This window comes from Tribolium castaneum, chromosome 5 (assembly GCF_031307605.1).
Source record: "Tribolium castaneum strain GA2 chromosome 5, icTriCast1.1, whole genome shotgun sequence".
Taxonomy (NCBI): domain Eukaryota; kingdom Metazoa; phylum Arthropoda; class Insecta; order Coleoptera; family Tenebrionidae; genus Tribolium; species Tribolium castaneum.
In genome coordinates this window covers 10,785,676-10,807,906 of record NC_087398.1, presented here as the reverse complement: position 1 = coordinate 10,807,906, position 22,231 = coordinate 10,785,676, and the positions used below count along the sequence as shown (strand labels likewise).

The window sequence follows — 22,231 nt, the reverse complement described above, 5'->3', positions numbered from 1 at the left end:
TCATACGATACTGCACGAAAACATGTGTACAGATAACAGAAACTTTCATGCAATAGTTTTAAATGTGACAAAATGGTGGATGCGCCGGGCAAGTCCACAACAATTCGTTCGTTCTCCCTCTTGAAGCTCATTCAATTCCAATAATGTGTGTTTAGACCGATTCTGAAAAAGGCCAGCTCGAGATTGAACCCGCCGGCAACCTGAAAATTCCCCTGGCAAACGGTAACGTCATGAACATTCCGCTCTCGGCCATCAATATATCGGAAGAAGTCAACAAGACCAGCATCTGGAAGCAAGTCAACAAGAACAACACGCGACCTATTGAGAAAGAAAAAAAGAAAAGTCCCATCGGAACCGGGTAATAATCGGAGAATTGCGGACAAACGATCAAACATTTATTGTAGCCGCTTCAAGAAGAAGAAACAGAGCAAACGAGACGAGAAGCAGGAGAAAGCCAAACTGGAAAAACGGCTGTCCATCATGAACGAAGAAGAGGAAGATGATGGGATTACAATTAAGGTGACGGACACTTCTCTACACATTTAAACACAAACACGAGCACTTAACATTAACCCTCTTGCACGTAAATGTAAGTATGCACTAGCTGTGTGACACCAAATGTAAGAGTTAGGTAAAAACTGTTATTGTGATAGCGGAGCACGTGTTGTAGGATTCTACCACAAATAAAAACCTCGTTTTGTATTCAACTGTAGTCTTTTGCATGGTTTCTGTTTGACGTTGATTAAGAAAAATGCAAATTTGCCAAAAATTTCTTTGCATTCTTCTTAAATTGTGGTGAACCTTCTTCTAAAAGACAATAATTTCAGACTAACCTATTACAGTGCGAACAGTTTAAAGATATGCCTAGGAAAGAGAGGAGGAAGAGCAAACAAGATTCTGACGAAACACATGTCTGAAGCAATAACACACTATACACGGTGGTGTAAATACATATTTAAGTAGTTATTTCTGTTCTGATGCTTCATTTATCAGTTATGATCAGTGTTGCCAAAGTTTTATTCAGTGTATCCCGTGCTATATTTTGGGAAAAGTACGTTATTTTCGAATCAATTACTGACAAGTTAACTAAGTGTACATCATGGAAAATAAATGTTTAGTACAAAGCAGTCAAGTGTTTTTCTCATTCCCATACGTTGATCCTACTGACTGTGCCAATTAAGTTGTATTGGACAGAATACAATCTAACTGATAATAATTAATAACAATTACAATACTTCTTGTTGGATTTCCTTGGCGTAGAAAATAAATAAAACAAAGTTTAAAAAACCCGACACACCAAACCTCTATTTAAAAACACTACGCGTTTCAACCACAAAGTGGTCATCCTCAGGTGAGAATATAAACAATTAATAAAAAGATTAAATATAAAAATAGGTAAGTAAAACCTCTCAACAACTGAACCGATGGGGAATCTTTAATTGTCCGTTGTGGCGAGATGTCCACTAACGGGAGGTGAGCAATTTTAATGTAAAAAAAATTGTTAATATGATTTTTTTAATAAACAAATGGGCGTAACTGTGACTACCGAAAGTATACCGAGTGGAATTGAATTCACTACACATATTTAATCGTGAACACAGTGACAGCATGTGTTTCCGAATAATTTTTCGCATATTAGTTGCCTTTAAAAGTGAGGCAAAACTCCCTTCAATTATCCCTTCAAACTATTAGCCCAGAGGTACAAAGAAATATCAGTACCCACAAAAAACGAAAACAAACTTGAACTTGGAGTAACTATCTTGACTTACCTTACATTAAAAAAGGTGTCCTGGCTATTGCGCAATTCGGGAAATTCGGTAATTGACCACATTTTTGCACCAAGCAAACAAGAATAAATCTTGCGGTAACAACGCCCCCATTATTTTTAACTGGTAGATATTAGAACATTTTTACGACACAAGGCACGATACCAAGTTCAAACACAGCCCCGCAAAGAGACACTGACACACTGACCTTATCAATTAGTCAGCGGCGATAAAAAAAGGTAGATATTTCAACGACAAATCGTCTTTTTTGTAAAGATTTTTTTGTCGAAACTCACCTTGTTTATTTCTACAATTTTATCTCAGTGGCGTGCCGTAAAATTTTGACTACGTTTCATACACGTATAATTTATTAATAACATTGAAATGGAAATTTTGCAATACAGCTTTGTAACTCTTTAATATTAAGAAGTTACACCTTTTAGGACCGGTTTAGAATTTTCAAAAGTATACTAAAAGGTGTCCCCCTTTTTTAAAAATTGACCTGTTTTGGATTTTTTAAATTTTTTGTTTATTTTCTGAGATATTCAAGGAGGCTCATTTTTAAAAAATCACACTGTATATGTGTCATATTACAGTTAACTGTGCAGTTAATCAAAAAGTAATTACATTACAACGTAATTGAATACAAAATAATTAAATTAGACATAATTAGATTAATCTGTAATGACATTATTAATTTCATTACAATATAGGTGGTCCACAAGTAATAATGAGCCTGAAAAAAATTTTAAAGCAACCAACATTACAGTAATGTAATTTATTATTTATTACTCGTGGACCATTCTGTATAATTGCAATAATTCACTTAAAACGCAAATACTTTCAGTTCAAAAGTCGGTGAATTAACTCAAGAAAACATTTTCTTCCACTTTTTTTCAATTTAATTCTATAATTTTTCACCAGATTTCATCAAAAGATACCGGGCGTATAAGTTGATTCTACAATTTTAAAAATAGAACTTACCCCTTTTCCACCTTAAAATATTTGATCGCGGGAATCACCCAGTAGACCCCCTGTAGATTTTAAATTATGCAAATATTGTTGTACAGATGTCGCTGCGTCCGATTGGAAGCATAATTCGGAAGTAAAATTACCGTTGGGGGCGCCACTGAGCTAGGTCGAAAACAGTAACCATAAATGGCGGGAAAATGTTTATTCGGATATTTTGAGCGTTGTACGAATTTTGGGGCTTCACAATTATTACATTGCCTATGCAGAGTGATTATTGCATCTTTGATGCAAGAAACTTATGTTGACAAATGAGAGATGACGAGGAAAACACGAATAACGAATGACTGTTTGGTTCACTTTCTTTATTGGAAAATTATTACAAAGACATTGAAAAGCCTACCTTTTGGCATAATTTACGTTTAAATGTATCAGCAGTTGTTAATCTTTATTGTAGTTTTGTAGATTTACCGCAGCATTTCATGATTTTTTCAGTGGAAAATTCTAACCTAAAATTCATAACACTTCACTAATTTATTGGTTTCTTGAGCCAAACTTTGTGTTCGCTGTGATCCATTACTTATAATCTTTAATTAGACAACTGTTTGATAACACTTTGTAATCAAAATTTAAATATTTTTCACTTTTTATCCACTTTCAAGTTCCAACAATAAACACTTTATACCACGAAAAACTACAGAACCAAAGTCAACGCTAGTATTTACCACCACGTACTTTTAAAGTAATTCTTTCTATTGTAAGTAATTAACACTATACACGCAAAATTACGAAAATTTCTTTACTGTTTTCGACATAGTTCAAAAGTCATCACCAGAGGGCGTCTAGTTAATTTTATTTCCGAATTGTAGGTCTCTGTAGGTTGGGCGATTCAGTTTCCCACTTAACCCTCACTTAACCTCACAATTGACACATTTAGAATTCAAGTTGATTTAAGCCCAAAATCGCGATGATTCTTTTACAACACATCAAGATCGCCAAAACTGTGTCAAATACGTTCCTCCAGCGCTCGCCGCACATACCAAAAGTAGGCATTTAGCGTAATTTCTCCAAAATCACTTCCTAACCTAAAATTTTCAGCACGTCTTCAGAGCCAAAAACGACTTTACCAAATATGCGGAGCACAAACCGATTGAAAAAATTCGGAATATCGGTATTTCCGCTCACATTGATTCGGGTAAAACGACCCTCACCGAGCGAATTCTGTACTACACCGGCCGCATTGAAACGATGCACGAAGTGAAGGGGAAGGACAACGTGGGGGCGACCATGGACTCGATGGAGCTGGAACGGCAGAGAGGCATAACGATTCAGTCCGCCGCCACGTACACACTGTGGAAAGACCACAATATCAACATAATCGACACTCCCGGTCACGTTGACTTTACCGTTGAAGTGGAGCGAGCTTTGCGGGTCCTGGACGGGGCTATCCTTGTCCTGTGTGCCGTCGGGGGCGTCCAGAGCCAGTCGCTGACCGTCAACCGCCAAATGAAGCGCTACAACGTGCCTTGCTTGGCCTTCATCAACAAACTGGACCGCATGGGGGCTGACCCGAACCGGGTTCTGACCCAAATGCGCTCCAAAATGAACCACAACGCCGCCTTCATCCAGCTCCCAATCGGGCTCGAGGGCGACTGCAAGGGGGTGATTGACCTGATCCAGAGAAAAGCGCTTTATTTCGAGGGCAATTTCGGGGACCAGATCCGCATCGACGAAATCCCCAAAGACATGCGGAGCGAGAGCGAGGAGCGCCGACACGAACTGATCGAGCACGTGTCCAACGTCGACGAGGTCTTGGGCGAGATGTATTTGGAAGAGCGCCCCATCACCGAGAACGATATTAAGGGGGCTATCAGGCGCAGCTGCTTGAAGCGGAGCTTCACCCCCGTTTTGGTGGGGACGGCTCTGAAAAACAAGGGGGTGCAGCCGCTCCTCGATGCCGTTTTGGAGTACCTTCCGAACCCGGGCGAAGTCTCTAACTACGCTCTGAGGGAGAAGGAAGGGTCTGAACCTGAGAAGGTTCTCTTGAACCCGGATCGTAACAATGATAAGGGGTTCATTGCTCTGGCGTTCAAGCTCGAGGCTGGAAAATTCGGCCAGTTGACCTACATGAGGTGCTATCAAGGTATGTTGAAAAAGGGCGACTCGATTTACAATGCTCGGACCCAGAGGAAGGTCAGAGTGGCGCGGTTGGTTCGCCTGCACTCGAATAATATGGAGGACGTGAATGAGGTGTACGCGGGTGATATTTTCGCCCTGTTTGGGGTCGATTGTGCCAGTGGTGACACTTTCGTGATTGACCACAAGATGGGGCTATCACTAGAATCGATTTTCGTGCCGGAACCAGTGGTTTCAATGTCGATAAACCCGGTCAATAACAAGGATCGTGACAATTTCTCCAAAGCTGTGGCTCGGTTCACTAAAGAGGATCCGACTTTTCACTTTTTCTTCGATAATGACAATAAGGAGACCATCGTTTCCGGAATGGGCGAGCTCCACTTGGAGATATACGCCCAGAGGATGGAGCGCGAGTACAACTGTCCCGTGGTCTTGGGCAAGCCCAAAGTGGCCTTCCGGGAGACCCTAGTCTCCCCCTGCACCTTCGACTACCTCCACAAAAAGCAATCCGGGGGCCAAGGCCAATACGCCCGAGTTACCGGAGTGTTGGAACCGCTCCCCCCACACAAAAACACTCTCCTTGAGTTTGTGGACGAGACGGTTGGGACCAATGTGCCTAAGCAGTTCATTCCCGGAGTCAGGCGGGGGTTCCTGACCATGGCCGAAAAGGGGCTGCTCTGTGGTCAGAAACTGTCCGGTTTGAAGTTCCGGCTTCAAGACGGTGCGCATCACATTGTTGACTCTAGTGAACTGGCGTTCTTTTTGGCCGCTCAAGGGGCTATTAAGGAGGTGTTCGAGAATGGGGTTTGGCAGGTGCTTGAGCCGATCATGTCCGTGGAAATTACGGCGCCGGATGAGTTTCAAGGGAATATTATGACACAGTTGAATAAAAGGCACGGGATTGTCACGGGGACTGAGGGCAAAGATGGCTGGTTTACGTTATATGCTGAAGTTCCCTTGAATGAAATGTTTGGCTATGCGGGAGAGTTGAGGTCCAACACGCAAGGGAAAGGGGAATTTTCGATGGAGTACAGTCGGTATTCGCCGTGCTTGCCTGAAGTGCAGAATAAATTGATTGAGGAGTACGAGAGGAGTATGGGGATTGTGCCCGACAAGGATAAGAAAAAGAAGAAGAATTGAAGTTATGGTTAAGTTTTGTTTTTTATGTGATGTACATAGTAATTAAGTCGAATAAATTATTTGGACGTTTTCTTGGTTTTGGAAAACCAAAACATATTGTATACAGAAAACAGCAAAACACTCCTCTTCGAGAAAGGAGGAAAATTTGTTAGTGGGATTCGGAACCTTACTGTTGTATTTTATCTTTGTTCAACTGAATATGTACTTGGTATCATGTATCCTTGTTTAGCAGCCGACAAGAAGGAAATATGAAGTAAAAAATATTTTATTAATTGACTAGATACAAGATAAATGAACTGTGCGTCTTAACCTAGAATTGCTAAAAATCAAACTAAAAATGCAGTTGATAAGTACCCAGTCTTTCGCACAGTTTTCACGTTTTCGAAGAAACAACCTAAGTAATTTATTCTAACGAATACATCCTTACATTGCGTATATTCGTATATACAGATAGGCTTCTCGAACGGCAATTCGATTCTCCAAAACACCGAAAATTGACACATTTACTGTAAATTTTCAAAAAAATTCGACTAACCCCCGTTCCTTCTATGACACGTCAAATCCCAAAAATCTTTGGCACAAAATCGGAAACTACCTACCGGTCAGTCCTGGCGTCGTGTCCTCTTATTACATGGCACCTATTTATGGAATGGTCAATCACCAGAACCCGACGTGATTTTGATTAATTATTATTGTCTAGCAAAAAAATTTATAAAAAGCTTGTAGATTGAGCAAACGAAACAAAACATCAAAATTTTGATATTTTCGTTGAAGGTTTCGTTCTTTGGATTACATCTGTGAGATCAAACCTCCAACCCGATTTAGAATTTAATCGCGCGGACCGCAGACTAAACGACACACCTAACCTTAATAAGTACGAAAGAGAGCGAATTAAAAATTCTACAAAAAGAAAACAGTCGAGTAAATATTACGAGTAGAAATTAAATAATATAATTACACTTTTTTCTTGTCTTAAATTACCGTAGAGATGGGGTTGTGGAGAGGCGACCTTGGCGAGTGAAACCGCAGAAGTTCGGTCACTGTTATTGCTATTTGAACTAACCCTCTTCCTTCAAGGACATCGGCGGCACAGCACACCATATTCTGAAAAAATTAGAAAGAACGCTCTCTTTAGGAAATGTTTTATTGATGGTTAAAGCCAAGTTGGATAAGTACAATTTTCTATAAATATAACTCGCATAAAATTAACCGAGAGAAAATCAACTGAATTTAGTCGCCGAACTTGCACTTACGAAAATATAAAATACTCAATTTGCAACTTAACTCTATCCTTAAAAATACATAACAATTTTTGCACCTTGCTCGATTCTAGTAATAATAAAAAATTATAAGAAAATCCTAAACCGAGGTTAATATGGAATCAAATATTTCAACAGTCTTTGTATATAAATAATACTGGAAATATACAGTGACTAGATACTTCGATAGTAGCGTAATACTGAATGAAGGAAGGAATACAAAGACGGATAAATAGATACACGATATGCAAAAGCGTGGCTACAGATGAAAAGAATACTGTTCGAAACCTCACCCCCCTCAAAAACCGCTCTAGTATTTATCAAAAATACCTCATAAAATAACCCCTCTTCCTAATCGAATACATAGAAAAAAACAGACTTTTGATTATATAGGCACTGATTACTAAAAATCACAATAGCCGCACGCGGCTCTCTAATTCGGCGGTGGAAAAGCGATAAAGAACGCAATAGTCGAAAAGAACAACATTAGCAACAGCAGTGAGACTGTGGTGTCTTGCAGTGTCGGTAATGGCGCCACCGTTGCTGCCTTTAGGTCAAATTCACAGAGAGCCATTAGTGTATCCAGTAGGCGAGGCAGCCCCCTTCCTGCCAATGCTTCGGTCACGTCTAGGGTGCTGCACAGTCGCCCCTGCAATCAACACCACAGTCTCACTCACTGGACGTTGTGTTGTGTGACACTGGATTTTACTGGATGCTCGGACGAGAGAAGAAGTTAGTCGCAAGCGTGGCAAGCATCCAAAAAAATGCAGTTTTGTGGTTAGACAAGTGGAAAAGCAACTCACCTCGTCTACGCCAATTTTCCGGCAGGCTTCGATGAAGTTGTCCACGTTGCGCCGGCATCGGGCCATTGTTAGTTTCGGCTGAAAATAGCACATTAAATAACAAGTGCCATACAATTGTGATGCACGAATTCAAGTTTAAAAAACGAGTGGCTTGGTAAATTTATTGAAAAATAAAATGCTACAGCGTAACTTGAAAAGTGATTGATATCTATCATAAAATTGTGACCGTAGAGTTTATTCCTGCGGTCGGTCGTGTTAGAGTAGAATCTGGTAATATTACAAGAATTGAAGAATGAAGGAAGGGGGCAATATAATTCAAAATTAATCCCACAAGTTTTATCGCAGATTTACATAAGAGTGACAAAGCGCTTTCAAAACTAATAATTGATGTAAAATAGAAAATTACAAGATACAAAAAATGGGAAAACTTACCAAAAAAAAAAAGTTAAAAAAGGTAAGTCTTTTGCGATTAAACAAACTTGTGGAATTGATTTTGAATTTATTTCCCCTTTTCGTAAGTCATATCAAAAACCCCATTTGGGGTAAAGCATGATTCTATCGAATTTAGATTTGAAAAAGTATGAAATTACGCTCTTGTTGCTAAAACTATGTTGCTTCAATATTTTTTTGTGCAATTCATTAATTTGAAATTATTTTCAATGATAAATTACTACTTAAGTATTGTATATATGTATCTTTTTTCCCAAAATTGACATTAATTAATTCTGGGAGAATCAAATTCATTGTGTCCATAATAATCTGTGTGTTTATTTTACAAATATTTGTTTTTATAAATACCACGTCTGCGTACACGTTTTAACATTTTTTTACAATTCCAGAATTAGGTATCTACCATTTTTTTTATATAAACTTGTTATAAAACACTCACCGGCAAATTATCGCATCACTTAAATTGCAAGATTTTGAGCCTTAAGAGTTCGAAAATAGAACTGACACTGATGATATAAAGTAGTAGCATTCTCAAGTAACTTCCACAGCTTTCAGTTTTTTAAAAACAGTTGGTGTAGATTTATGTTTAGCGAACTAAATGTTAAATTATCAAAATCACAGCAAGCCATGTAAAAGGGGGGCAGTTATCCGGCTCGAGGAAGTAAAACCAGGTATTAATGATTGCCTCCGAATGACAAACTTGCCTCGGTAGACCTTATCCAAGCCAAAAAAAAAACTTTTTGGCTTTTTTTGATAATCCCTACATTGTGGTTTAATTGTTGACGTTACAATTGTAGGTTTAGTTTAATTTAACGTTAAGTAGTTAATTAATTTTTAATTAATTTTTTTTAATTTAAGCAGTAATAAATAAACTTTATCATGTGATGCGATAATTTTGCCGGTGAGTGTAATTTCTTTGCACTGTAGCAGCAAAACATCCTTATTATTTTATAAACTTCCCCAATAGAAAATTTGTAATTGTTATTGAAATTGAGGAGTAACTATAATATTAATTTTTTAAAATTAATACCATTTATTGAATTAATAATAATTGTAAAACAGCCGGGACATAATTTTGTCAACTTTTATTTTCAAATTGACTTATCTTCTTAAAAAAGATAGTAATCGTAACAATGTAAATACATGCTACAACTTTCCCAAAATCATTCATTACAAATAACTGATTACGGACGGGACACGAAATAAAAAATTAGTCCAAAAGAAGTAAAAAAAAGGAATACTTTCGAAAGAACAAAAATATGTTAGAGATGCTAAATCTATTTAAATATAATAGAAAGATTGTAAATGATTTTTTCGTGAAAACAGGTAATACGGCCGAAGTGTATGATAAAAATGAAAAATAGTGAGATTATGGATGGAACACAAAAAATTACGCTAAGTAACAATTTCATTATAATACGAAAATTTTAACAAAAAGAATAAACAACGTTTCTGTGAAATTGAATTTGAAGTAGGTTTAACAATTAACATTTTGTCGTAAGCTCTAGAAAAATAATTTTCGAATTGTTCAGTTATAAGTTTAAAATTCGTCACTACTTAGAAACATAACTTCCAATTTGAATGCTCTTGTAATGCGCACGCATAGTATTCTTTAGCATGATTAAATATTATTTTCTTTGAACGAAATTCTTGAAAAACATTCTTTTTTACGTTTTAGTGCATTTAAAACGTTTGTTGTGGTACACGGCAAACATGCACTTTTGTATGAAAAATTTTTTAATTGTTTAAAATTAATTAAAAAGAATAAAATGGTTCAAGTCTTATTCTAAATTACCAATGATCACCCTAAACTCATAGTTATTATTTTATTTCCGATATGAACTAATCTAATATCCAAGAAATAAAGTTTTTTGATAGGTAACCTCTCCGTTAGGACAAAAAATTTTGTTCAAAATTAAATGAAACTTACAACGGCCGGCGACGGCACATGGATGCTTGCCACGGACCTGGGTTTGATATGATTGGCCAAATGACACAGCACAACACCATCAGTCAACGCCGGTGCTAAATCTTCCGGAAGAGTCATTTTCAATCGAGTTTCAATAATCTGTAACCAAAAAATAAGACACCAAACCGAATCGAATCAAACTTAATTACATTTCGCAACTGATTGATTAAATCCGTCTCCTCCCGCGCCTTGTCGATCTCCCTCCTCATCGTGAACGTCATTTTCTCAACAGGCACCTCCTTGTTCCAACTAATCGTTCGATTCGTCTTGACTCCGTTCAATCCCTTGATATTATTGTCGTTAGCTCCGTTCATGTAAAGTCGAGGACTCGTCGTCCGATTCCCTGTTATTCCGTTAGCGTTGCATCCAGGCACGTTATCGTGCGATAAAATTCCCGTTTTTCCTTTAACGGGTGACTTTGGCTTGACGTAATCTTGGATGTATTTATTGTTCGTATTGTTTCCGTTATGAATCGGTGAGTAACTTTTGTAAGGTGAGGTCTTTTCGGTTTTTTTCGTGTCGTCGAAGACGTATTTGGCGCCGCTCAATACCGCATTCAACGGTGTTGGATCCGATTTAGACGTCGCCAAAGAACCATGTGCGTGATGGGTCGGTGTGTTCGGTTCGGTTTTGTACGTTGTTTGATCGTCGGGGTTTTTCGTTCGATAAATCGCAGGCACGTCGTGGGCCCTTTGTTGCTTTAAGGCGTCTTTGTATTCTCTAAAAGACACATTTGTGCAAAATTAACAGATATTGACCCCACCTAAAATTATTTTTAACAATAGATACAGGTGTTTCAGGAATGAGTTAATTATGTTTTGTTAAATGAAAGACACCACTTTTGGCCGTAGCGTTTAATACTGATGATTTTGACCAAATAAATTTTTATTGATTTGAAATATCTAAAACAAAGTAAATGTATTGCACAAAATCTAAAAAAATGAGAAATAATAAGGTTTTCACCACTTGAAAAAGGAAACTCCAAACTGAAGCTGTACTGTTGTTTAGAACATTAAGAACATACAAAAATAAAGAACTTTGCTAAAAGTTGAGTAACAATTAAGTGGAACACCAAAATTTTTTTGTTCTTGCTTCTCAAAGACTATCAAGTTGTCTTTCAAATAATACAAACGTGTAAAGTTAATAATGACACAGATATTTAACTTCAAATATTAATTTATCAACAATGTACATTATTAAATAAACATTGTTACACGGTAGTGTAACATTCGTCATGAAATTTAAAATCTAAGTTTATCTTGTTATAAAACAATAATTGATTTTTATTTATGTTTATAGTTAAATAGTTTTTAGAAAAAGTTAAAAGAAGGATGTTCCATTTAAAATTTTTAAGTTATTCAACTTTCAAAAGACTTTTTCATCTTTCTTATTTATCTGTTCTAAAACTCTCAAAAGTGCGCAGTAAAAAACCTGAAATCGCTCTATTCTGGCACCAAAAAAACGACAAATTAAGCACTAGCTTATAGTTAAAAACACTTGATTTTTTGCTTAAAAACTGCTAACGAAAAGCTAAAAATCGCAGTGACCAACAATTGATTTCGAATAGTGATTTTGATTTCGAATGGTTCTAGCTTAAAAAGGAAACAAATCGCTTTAGGAGTCCGAAAACGACGATTTAAGCACCGGTTTACTATCGCTTGATTTTTTTCGATTAGCTGTTTAAAAACGGCCAAACTTCGCGATAGAACACCTATAAACGTTTTATTCTGACTCCAAGAACGAAAATTCAAGCAACAGTTTAATTGAAAAAACTTGATTTCGGACGATTTCTTGCTTAAAAACTGCAAAACTTTCTGTAGAAAAGCTAAAATCGCTTTATGTTGGCGACGAAAACGACGAATTATGCACGAGATTGTTTGAAATTCTGACAATTCCTTGCATAAAAATGATCAAAGTCGCTACAATTTGATCGCAGATCAAATCGCGCTGAGAAGTCTGAAATCGCTTTGTTCTAACCGAAAACGACGATTTAAGAACCAGTTTATTTGAAATTGCTTGATTTCTTTCGATTCTCTGCTTAAAACGACAAAACATGTTGTAGAAAAACTGAAATCGCTTTATTCTGGCGCCAAAAATGACTACTCAAGCACCAGTTCAGTTAAAACCACTTGATCTTCACTTAAAAACTATAAAACTTGCTGTAAAAAAGTTAAATCAATTTATTCTGGTGAGAAAACGGTGATTTAAGTACCAGTTTATTTGAAATCACTTAATTTCTTTAGATAAGCTGTTTAAAAACGGCTAAACTTCGCAATAGAAGACTTGAAAACGCTTAATTCTGGACTAAAAAATGAAAATTCAAGCACTAGTTTAATTGAAAAAAAACTTGATTTCGGACGGTTGCTTGCTTAAAAACTGCAGTAGAAAAGCTAAAATTGCTTTATGTTGGCGACTAAAACGACTTTAGCACCAGTTTATTTCTGGTAATTCCTTGCTTAAAATAAAAAAATTCGCTACAGAAAAGCTAAAATCGCTTTGTAATGGCCGAAAAGGATCAGTTATTTCAGTTGAAATAAATTGATCTCAGTTTTTCTCGCTTAAGAACAAAAAAATGGCGATGGGAAGTGAAATTGTTTTATTCTGACCGAAAACAATGATTTAAGCACATGTTTATATGAAATCGCTTGTTTTCTTCGATTCTCCGCTTAAAACAGAAAAAGTCGTAGAAATACTAAAACCGCTTTATTCTGGCGCCGAAAACGACTATTTAAGCACCAGTTTAGTTAAAACCACTTGATTTTGGACAATTTATTGCTTAAAAACTGTAAAACTTGCTAAAGAAAAGTTAAAATAAATTTATGCTAGTGCAGAAAACGACGATTTAAGCACCATTTTATTTGAAATCGCCTGATCTCTTTGTATTCCCTGCTTAAAAACGGCAAAACTCAGCTTAATTTCGGACGATTTCTGCAAAACTCGCTGTAGCAAACCCTACAGCTCATTCAATTGAGTTAAAAAAATGAGTTTGTAATGTAGATCATTTCTACAACATCCATTATTCGGAGGTAAAGTTACCGTTGGGGGCGCCCCTGAGCTAGGTCGAAAACAGTAAACATAAATGGCGGGAAAATGTTTATTCGGATATTTTGAGCGTTGTACGAATTTTGAGCCTTCACAATTATTGTATTGCCTATGCGGAATGACTATTGTATTGATGGAAGAAACGAATGTTGACAAATTAGAGATGACGAGGAAAACACAAATAACGAATGACTGTTTGGTTCACTTTCTTTATTGGAAAATTATTACAAAGACATTGAAAAGCCTACCTTTTGGCATAATTTACGTTTAAGTGTATTAGCAGTTGTTAATCTTAATTGTAGTTTTGTTGATTTATCAAAGTATTTCATGATTTTATCAGTGAAAAAATTCTAACCTAAAATTCACAAACTTCACTAATTTATTGGTTTCTTGAGCCCAACTTTATGTTCGCTGTGATCCATTACTTATAGTCTTTAATCAGACAACTGTTTGATAACACTTTGTAATGAAAATTTAAATCTTTTTCACTTTTTATCCACTTTCAAATTCCAACAATAAACACTGTATACCACGAAAAACCACAGAACCAAAGTGAACGCTAGTATTTACCACCACGTACTTTTAAAGTGATTCTCTCTAATGTAAGCAATTAACACTATACACGCAAAATTGTTAATCAATTCATTAATTGTCAGTTAAATGTGGAACTACGAAAATTTCGTTACTGTTTTCGACATAGTTCAAAAGTCATCACCAGAGGGCGTCTAGTTAATTTTATTTCCGAATAGTACTTAAATAATTTTAGCTAATGCAAGAGTTTCGTATCTAAAACTTTGTACAAATTTATTTTAACTTCAATTCGCTAGGTCATCCTTAGCAGAAAGTTAATTTGTAGTAGATTTTGAGGCACCGAGTTCGAAAAAAGATATCAAGAAAAATCAACCGTCACGTTTAAGAAATACAAGAGTAATTCCTAAAGTGCCAAACAACAAATTAAAAATTAGTGCTTTATATTTGTTAAAGCAACAACAACAAAGACAATTATCTCTCGTAGCAAATTCTTAAGTATCAGAAGGTAAATAAACATGAAACTGCCAAAAAAATTTAAATCGTCTTACTTGTAAGTTTGTATTTGGTGCAGCGGTTTGACCACCTTCTCTTCTTCGTTGTTCCCGTTACAGGTCCCAAAGCCATCGCTCGGACTCAACCTCACCCCATCCACATCTTCCTCGTTGTCCGGCGCTGGAGACGCCGTCGACGGCGTCGATAAAATCGAGTGCGTTCCATTCGTCTCCGTCCTCGTCAACAACGGCGTCGACATCCAGCTCTTCTCTTCCATATCCTGACTCCACCTCTTCTCGAACCCATCGCTACTCGTACTATACCCACTATCAACGTTCTGTCTTTTATGCTTCAACCTATCGACCAGAAGTGGTGGTCCTGGCGACGACCCAGCGCCACCACTTTTCCTCGACCTTCGGCCAAGCGTCCCACCACCACCTGTCTTCCTATCCAACCTCACCGCCTCATTATCCAGATACTTGAAGATATGGACACGTCCCCGACGACATAGACTCGCCGGTGGACTCGTCAAAGGGTTATCCTCCACCAGGAGTTCGATCAACGTGGCCATATCCCGCACCTCTATGGGGAGGGTGCCGATGCGGTTAGCCCTCAAGTCCAGCCTCACCAGTTTAAGGAAGGTCACTTCGATGGGCACAGCTAGGAGGAGGTTGTTACGGAGGACTAGCGATTGGAGAGAGCGGAGGTCGCCCAGACGAGGCGGCAGATGGGTTAGTTGGTTACAAGAGGCATCGAGTTCAGTCAATTGCGACATACGGTTAAGTTCGTCGGGTAATTGCGTTAAATTGTTGTTTGAAACGAGAAGAATCTGGAAAAAAATTGTTACGAGGCGTTTGCCGAGCTGAATTCGTTCGTACTTTGATCGGCAGTTGGCACAGCTCGCGCGGAAGCGAAGTCAATTGATTTCGGCTCAAATCGACGAAAACTAGGCATTGCAAGTTGATTATGCTATCAGGGATGTATCGTATTGCGTTGTGATAACAGTGGAGTTTTTCTAAAAAATGGAACGTTGTTACTTCTTCGGGAAGTTCGCTGAAGCGGTTTTTTGACAAGTCTGGAACAACACAGGAGAAATAAAAATGGGCAAGACAGAACAATGGAGCATCGATATCGTTTGGTTGATGATTTGTTTGTATGCAAATGGCAGAAGCACGCCGAATATTAATTGGAAGCACGTCTCCAGAGACTGAAAGTTATTTATAAGCGACGTTTTGTGCTTGAAAAATAGCCGAACGAAAACGAAAATACTGCGTGGTCGCACGACAAAAGGAAATTTCGTTTTTATTTGTTTTGTTAGGAAAAGTTACGATATGTTATCGGTTGCCAAATCGGCTCTGATTATATCCCAACGTTCTATTTTCTTACATACAGGGTGCTTACGGTTTGGTTGACAGGGTAACTGTCATAAAAACTCATGGAATTGTAACTTTTAAGAATTTTATTTAACTCCGAAATATTGGTACAAGGTTTGAGGGTAAATGAAACAGTTTTTCTGTTATAATAACATTTACTGTTGCAACAAATAAGTACTTCATAGTTTAATCCCAATTCCAACTTAAATTTTAATCAAAATTTAAATTGGAAGGGCATCTGTTTAATCGCTTCCAGTGAACTGCACAAATCTTAAGATTTTATTTCTAGTTTTTATGAACAGTATCAATAGAAGTGAATTTTTCTTTTACATAAGAACTTATTAGTACCACTCAAACTGTTTGCAACCTATAAATGGAGTCACATTTATAAAATCTGATATACGAGCAGGAAAGAGAAATACAAATTGATGACGGACGGGACACAAAAAAGACCTCACATTTTTATTGTTGAAAAAAACTAATTCGAACAATTATTTTAAAAGTAAAAGGTGGAACTTGCTGAAAGTTTTGAAACCACGAAATCGAAGAACAAGGAGATGTGGTAACTTCTATTAATTTACTTTTTGTTTACACATGACAGACGTTACAAAAAAATCTTGTGAATGAAAATAACTCTAGAAAATTTATTCAGACAGGTTTTAACAATTAAAAACTTTAACAATATCAAAATTAGACAGTAGAAATTAAAAATTCTGGGTCTTGTTTAACAACGTAAGAATTAAGAACATTTTTTATATGTTTGCGATGACGGACGGAACAGTAAAACTTGCGATGACAAAAAAGTAATATTACTACCTACTAGTCAATTTACTTACCGATTTTCATTTTCTAAACTACCAGAAACTTTTATTTACCATATGTAAATTTTAGAACTCAATGAATTACTTCAATTTTAATGAATATTATATATCTTTTCCCATTTTAAATCCACAAAAAACCTTTTTTGGAGCCAAATACATTAAATGAACCTAATAAATCAAATCTTGTATTCTGACATCCTGAAATTATTTTGAAAATTTCCTGGAAGGGCTACAAAATCGTTTGGAGCTAGTTTGGTTTGTTTTGTGTCTTACGGTACAAGGTAAGTAATTGCAGTCGAAGCAGCAGTTAAATAAAATAGAGATAGTGGCGTACGAGCGTTTTGAAAATTTTTGAAAATTGTGCCCAACATGTTCATTTGTGGGAGGTCCTGACAAAAAAATTGTTTACAAAAAGTTCATTTACCTCTGCTGTTTTGTCAATAATATTAAAATTTACGCTATTTTTATAACTCTATTTCAGCGGTTCTCAAAATGTGGGACTTTTTGGGAAAACTATGTATTTTTTATTTACAGACATTTTGCTTAATCGATTTGTTTTTCCATTCTCTATCTACCGTTTAAATTTTTGCTAAAACATTCCCTAATACGCTGTATAGTGAGGTTCTGCTATGGCATTGATCATCTACCTTAAGTTTCAACTCCGAAACCGTAATCACCCTGTATTTAATTTTATGTCAACCATGGTAGAAATCGTTGCAATCGCCAATTTTCAAAACGTAAAATGTTCTGTTATTTAACTTCTAAACATAACGCCAAGGAATAAAAAGTTTAAATTGGCACAAAACCAGAGTAGAAATTATTTATATCTTGGCGCTAACAATTCTGGTTTTCAGATTTGAGATCAGAACGAAAACAAAGAATTAGCGTCATTTGCAAACCTTTAGTATTAATCATTATTATTCTAGGTAAACAATTAATGACAAAGTAATGTGTATGATTATCAATTTATTATTATTATTGGCACCGTCTGAAAATGATACAAATCGTTTCTGTTAACGTCCTTCACAATTATTTCCAGTTTTTCAACCAAAAAAGTGGATACAATTTTATTACAGCGCATGTAATTGTTTATTCAACAAGCACAAAAAAGTGTCTGTTTCACGTGAGGACACGAACCGTGTTTGAACGTCAAGCGCAATAGCCCCTTACATATTAAGTTCAATGTTTCTATACTGTATTTAATAAGCAAATAATTGTCTTAAAAAATAAATTTATTTAAATTAGTGATAATCACTTGGTCATACTTAAACAGTAATTGCAAGCCTTGATTTTTATTAACACGTCGTGTGTAACATCGAAGAAACTTTATAATTATCCCCTAATTGCTTGATTATTTAGACACTTTAATTTCACCTTTAAATAAAACAGGACGGAAACGGCAAAATACAAAATCGCTATTTTAGACACATGTGCTGAAAATTGCACGGTGGCCACGGCAACCAGACGTTGTACAGTGCGTGACAAAATTAATGATTCACATACTGTCTCAAGTTTCCTGCGGTTTGAAAACTTTTCAACGACCCGCAATCATAATATTTTCTCGCAAACCAAGAATTATAATTGGATTTGGTAACAAGACGTTGTAATAAATGACCTGTCGATAATTATGTCGCTCGAGCAAACACTTTCATAACATTCGCGTTATTGATCATAATTATTAAAACAGGCGTTTGTATGTAGAGAGACAGTTGATTGAAATTATCTCAAGGTTAACTAACCCCAACATAAATGACAATTTTGATTAATTATTATTGTCGCTCGTTCGGCTTATCATATCAGAGATAAAACGTACCGGGAATAAAAAAATATAAATATAGACATGGGTTCCCCTCTGTTGACATTTCTATATTTGTGTTCAATTTAACATTTAAAACGGGGTTGAGTGGTGGTGTTTTGAACCCACAGCCGGCCCCGAATTTAACTTCAAACGCTTATTTAAATCGTACATAAACAAATCAAAGCTTCCGAGAAGTAGCTCCACTGCTGAATGGTCCCAACGATTATTTGTTTATGCGATATTTTCATCCGGTAATTGAAAATTTCTTGCTGCATTCTGCGAGTAATCAAAATTCATAGTTTTCTGAATAATACAACACTCGATTTAAGCCTCATGTTTAATGTGGAGGTGCGCTAGTTTGCGATGACATGGTGGATGTAAACCTATATCGCAAATAACCGCACTACGAATGTAAACATAAATTTACATACGCAAAAATGTGCCATAATATGCTAAAAAATTCCAGATTTATCGTTCAAGTCTTGATTGCCGTCCTTGTATTTAGTGCGAAATTATACACCACGAATTTGTAAAACAAGTGCGATGTCAGCAAATGTGTCTATTTTTAGTTGTAACATTTAATAAAAAATACTCCAGCTGAAAAGTTTTTACGGTTACTTGAGCCATCTATATTATGATTCAAACTGAGATGAGTCATTTGTTCGCAAATTTAACAATTTGTTGCCCTTTAACGAATTAAACTGTCCGAAATGAAATACAGTAAACTTCCTCGTACAGAAGGTTAGAAATGGTAAATTCCTCCGAGCCAGCCGTAGGTTAAAATTTTCCTTGATAACCAAAGTTATTACAAATGTAAACAGTTCTTCGGTATTCAGGGCGTCACTGTTGATAAACCAAGCCCAAACAAGAAGAAAACCGAGAGGTCATCCACGAAGAAGAAACTTAACATGCTTGAAATTCATTACATTTTACGAAATTTTTTCCCATTATTTTTCATCAAAAAGATCAAAGAGAGGTTGTTATCATTTCAAACAACTCTCAAGCGTATGTCACAAAGTGCCACTTAATCTCAAGAGGCCCAACTCCTGAATCAACCTTTTGTACTTTTCCCACACTTATGTTGGAGTTTCTAAACCAATTACCGAATTTTCCCTGCTTTCATAACCAATCAGAAGCCCTAAAGGGGAAGCAGCGATCAATAACCATTTACTTAAATTTTTAACGTTTCTGTTAATCACGGTAAAACTGGACGGTTTCATTCACTTTTAGATGCAGTTGGTTGAACCCGTCCTATTTCTGGTAGCGAATCACTGCAACTCCTAGGTAAACATATACCAGAAAAAAATCATAAAAACCCCCGACACATCATACTGCATAACAACTGCATAAATTACGAGCCATTTTAGCGATTATTACTCGTAAAATGTGTACATATTTCGGTCGGAAAATTCACATCTTCGAACATTAAAAACTCGTAAATGCTAAACACTCTCTGACGGTGTTTACACTCTCCTGGATTTATTTATGTTGAGGTGACACCGGATGAGAACACCAGGAAAATTCTTTCGATGGTTGCGACAGTAATTCAAGGCAAACACCCACGAGCAAATTAAATAAAAACCGTGAGAGAAATGAAATTATTCCAAATATGATTTAATAATGAAAGAATGTCGCAAGTACGGCGCTTCCGGCGATTTTTGGCACGTGTGGGTGGAATGTCTTATTTGGAAGTTGAAATCAATTCAGCAAACTTATAAATAAATCCCATCAATACTGAACCGAAAACCGTCCTTTTACCGCACTATTTTCGCCAGTGCTGACCTTTGACATCGATTTCCCGTCTTGTGCCGTCATTTCCGATTATCACGAAAAAATAATCATCTCAAAGCCTTGAAACACTGTGTTTATCGACTTTTACAGTGCAATAACACAAGTGTGTACAATTTAAAAACGGTGGGAAAAAAACACAAGACGTCACGCTTCCAAGCCCTAGAACAACTCCGAAAGACAATAGGGGGAAGATTAGACGGTCATTTCCTCTCTTTGTGACATGCAACACGGCCCTTTGTAGTCAAAATGACAGTGTCAGATTTGACAATCACATGTCCGTGTTATGACAACCAGTCAATTGTTTAAATCGCAAGTGCTAGAAATGTGCTATTAATTAGCAGTCCAAGATCAATCGAATAAAAGTGGCTTTATCTCCGCTTCCGTCGTTTTATTGGTGTTGCGGTAACTTAGCAAACAACGGCTCGATTCACGAGGCCCTTATCAGGGTGATAAGGCCTGTGGTGGTTATTATGGGCATAATTTTCCAAGTTACCTGCTATGACGGTATCACGTAAATTGTACTTTTCACTGGTTTTGGGGAAATCTTTGAGTTTTCGGTTGCTCAACTTGAGTTCGCCACTTTGGTTCGCATCGTCGAGGATCTTCTCCAGCGAGCGCGTTAACTGATTCTGGATGTGTCCGTTTATATTTTGAACCAACATTGCCATGATGCATGGCAAAAGCGCAAACACGAAACCGGCTTTTCCGACACTTTTCCACGCACTTTTCACACAGCTTTTCCTCTCATCATGACATCATGAGAGACAAGGGCGAGGTGTTTATTTGAAATAGATGGCGCTGCGGCGCCACCACAAAACAACTCACTGAGGCAACTGAAATAGATGGCCAATAAACGTTTTTTGTGTTTTTTTTTTCTACAATCGTCTTTTGAATAGTGTTAACACAGGTGTTAACTAATTACTGATTGAAAATTATAAATGTTAATTTACTATTTCAATCAGAAAAACCCCTAACTTTAATTTTAATTTTTTATAAATAAAAAAAACCTAATAAAATATGTGTTTTTTTTAAATAATATTATTAATATTCTTAAATAAATTACCAATTCTCAATATATTACGTAGGAAGTGAATCAATTCAGATTTATTAAATAACTGTATAAACATTTCGTGTTGTATGTTATGTTGTAGTTTTTTTTATAGTTTAAAATAAGTATTGTTTTTGTCAATGAGATCCAATTACAGTAATCCCTCGTTAATCCGAACCTCCAGTAATACCATGCGGGAAACGTATTGCGTGAATAAATTCAGCATCGCTTTATCTTTAACTGTGATAGATAATCAGATCAAAATTTTAGAAAATCGCATGGTCGCTTTTTCAAAACTGTAAAAACACCTGCGTCGCATTTTCTTTCTCTCCAGATTAGCTCTTATTATTCATGCACTTCAAAAATATAATAGCTAATGTTATTTATACTTTCAGTAAAAGATCTAATCATTAATAACTGTTTTACATTTTATCAACCTTATTTAAAAAAATAGTTCGGTAAATAGCTAATACCTAGCTGTTTTATTGCATTCCTTGTAATCTGGATTTCAAATTTTCGATTATCCGGATTGTTACATTTTATTTGAAATAAAAGGAATTTGTTTTTTTGCTCAATATGCTTGCCACAATGCTTGCTTTATTTTGTCTGCTATTTTCACAATAGACCCAAAAAGAAAACACGTAATTATAGGTACCAAAAAAAAAAACGTGAAATTTTAAATAAGCTTTAAAAATTCTAACTTTTGGGGTTTGTAGTTCTGCAAATTTAATCTTAAAAATTTTGGGTTTGCTGACTTTTTTCAAATTTTGACACTGAAGAAAAGATTTAAACTTTCTCTTTCAAAAAAACCTAAAAGAATTTAAAAATTTTTAAAACCGACAG

General features: G+C 36.3%; 3 protein-coding genes across 15 annotated transcripts in view; 2 read left to right on the top strand and 1 right to left on the bottom strand.

Moving 5' to 3' along the window:
• The window catches only part of Ndae1 (Na[+]-driven anion exchanger 1), a 36,566-nt gene extending 35,439 nt beyond the window's left edge, over positions 1-1,127 (top strand). For 9 of the 12 annotated variants that reach the window (XM_064356998.1, XM_015979984.2, XM_015979990.2 and 6 more), the window contains 3 exons: positions 156-358; positions 405-519; positions 828-1,127. In XM_064356998.1, the coding sequence (XP_064213068.1) occupies positions 156-358; positions 405-519; positions 828-917 (408 nt within the window). In that variant the 3' untranslated portion in view covers positions 918-1,127. Of the gene's footprint in view, positions 1-155; positions 359-404; positions 590-827 lie in introns of all 12 variants that reach the window. The other 3 variants (XM_015979986.2, XM_064356997.1, XM_015979987.2) reach the window with 3 other exon arrangements.
• A 2,477-nt stretch (positions 1,128-3,604) lies between these two features.
• On the top strand, positions 3,605-6,079 carry mEFG1 (mitochondrial translation elongation factor G 1). Its single transcript, XM_967933.4, has 2 exons — positions 3,605-3,780; positions 3,834-6,079. The coding sequence occupies exons 1-2, from the start codon at positions 3,703-3,705 to the stop codon at positions 6,009-6,011; spliced, it is 2,256 nt and encodes a 751-aa protein (XP_973026.1). The 5' UTR covers positions 3,605-3,702; the 3' UTR covers positions 6,012-6,079.
• Positions 6,080-6,260: 181 nt separating this feature from the next.
• On the bottom strand, positions 6,261-21,152 carry Lrch (Leucine-rich-repeats and calponin homology domain protein). 2 transcript variants are annotated; one of them, XM_015979941.2, is made up of 7 exons: positions 20,834-21,151; positions 15,436-15,632; positions 14,614-15,386; positions 10,642-11,212; positions 10,454-10,591; positions 8,074-8,151; positions 6,261-7,115 (listed from the first exon to the last, which is right to left on the bottom strand). In XM_015979941.2, the coding sequence occupies exons 1-7, from the start codon at positions 21,006-21,008 to the stop codon at positions 6,984-6,986; spliced, it is 2,064 nt and encodes a 687-aa protein (XP_015835427.2). In that variant the 5' UTR covers positions 21,009-21,151; the 3' UTR covers positions 6,261-6,983. The 2 variants fall into 2 exon arrangements, with proteins under 2 accessions (XP_015835427.2, XP_015835426.2); XM_015979940.2 differs by lacking the exon at positions 6,261-7,115 and adding an exon at positions 7,138-7,919 and having other exon boundaries at positions 20,834-21,152.
• Positions 21,153-22,231: the final 1,079 nt, after the last annotated feature.

What these genes read in the sequence shown, in the direction of transcription:
- mEFG1 (XM_967933.4), top strand. Translation starts at nt 3,703, where the DNA reads ATGATTCTTTTACAACACATCAAGATCGCCAAAACTGTGTCAAATACG. An exon ending in GCTCGCCGCACATACCAAAA is followed by an intron (nt 3,781 to 3,833) that starts GTAGGCATTTAG and finishes TAAAATTTTCAG; the next exon opens with CACGTCTTCAGAGCCAAAAA.
- Lrch (XM_015979940.2), bottom strand. Translation starts at nt 21,008, where the DNA reads ATGGCAATGTTGGTTCAAAATATAAACGGACACATCCAGAATCAGTTA. An exon ending in TGTGCCAACTGCCGATCAAA is followed by an intron (nt 15,387 to 15,435) that starts GTACGAACGAAT and finishes ATTTTTTTCCAG; the next exon opens with ATTCTTCTCGTTTCAAACAA. An exon ending in TAATCAATCAGTTGCGAAAT is followed by an intron (nt 10,592 to 10,641) that starts GTAATTAAGTTT and finishes TTTTGGTTACAG; the next exon opens with ATTATTGAAACTCGATTGAA.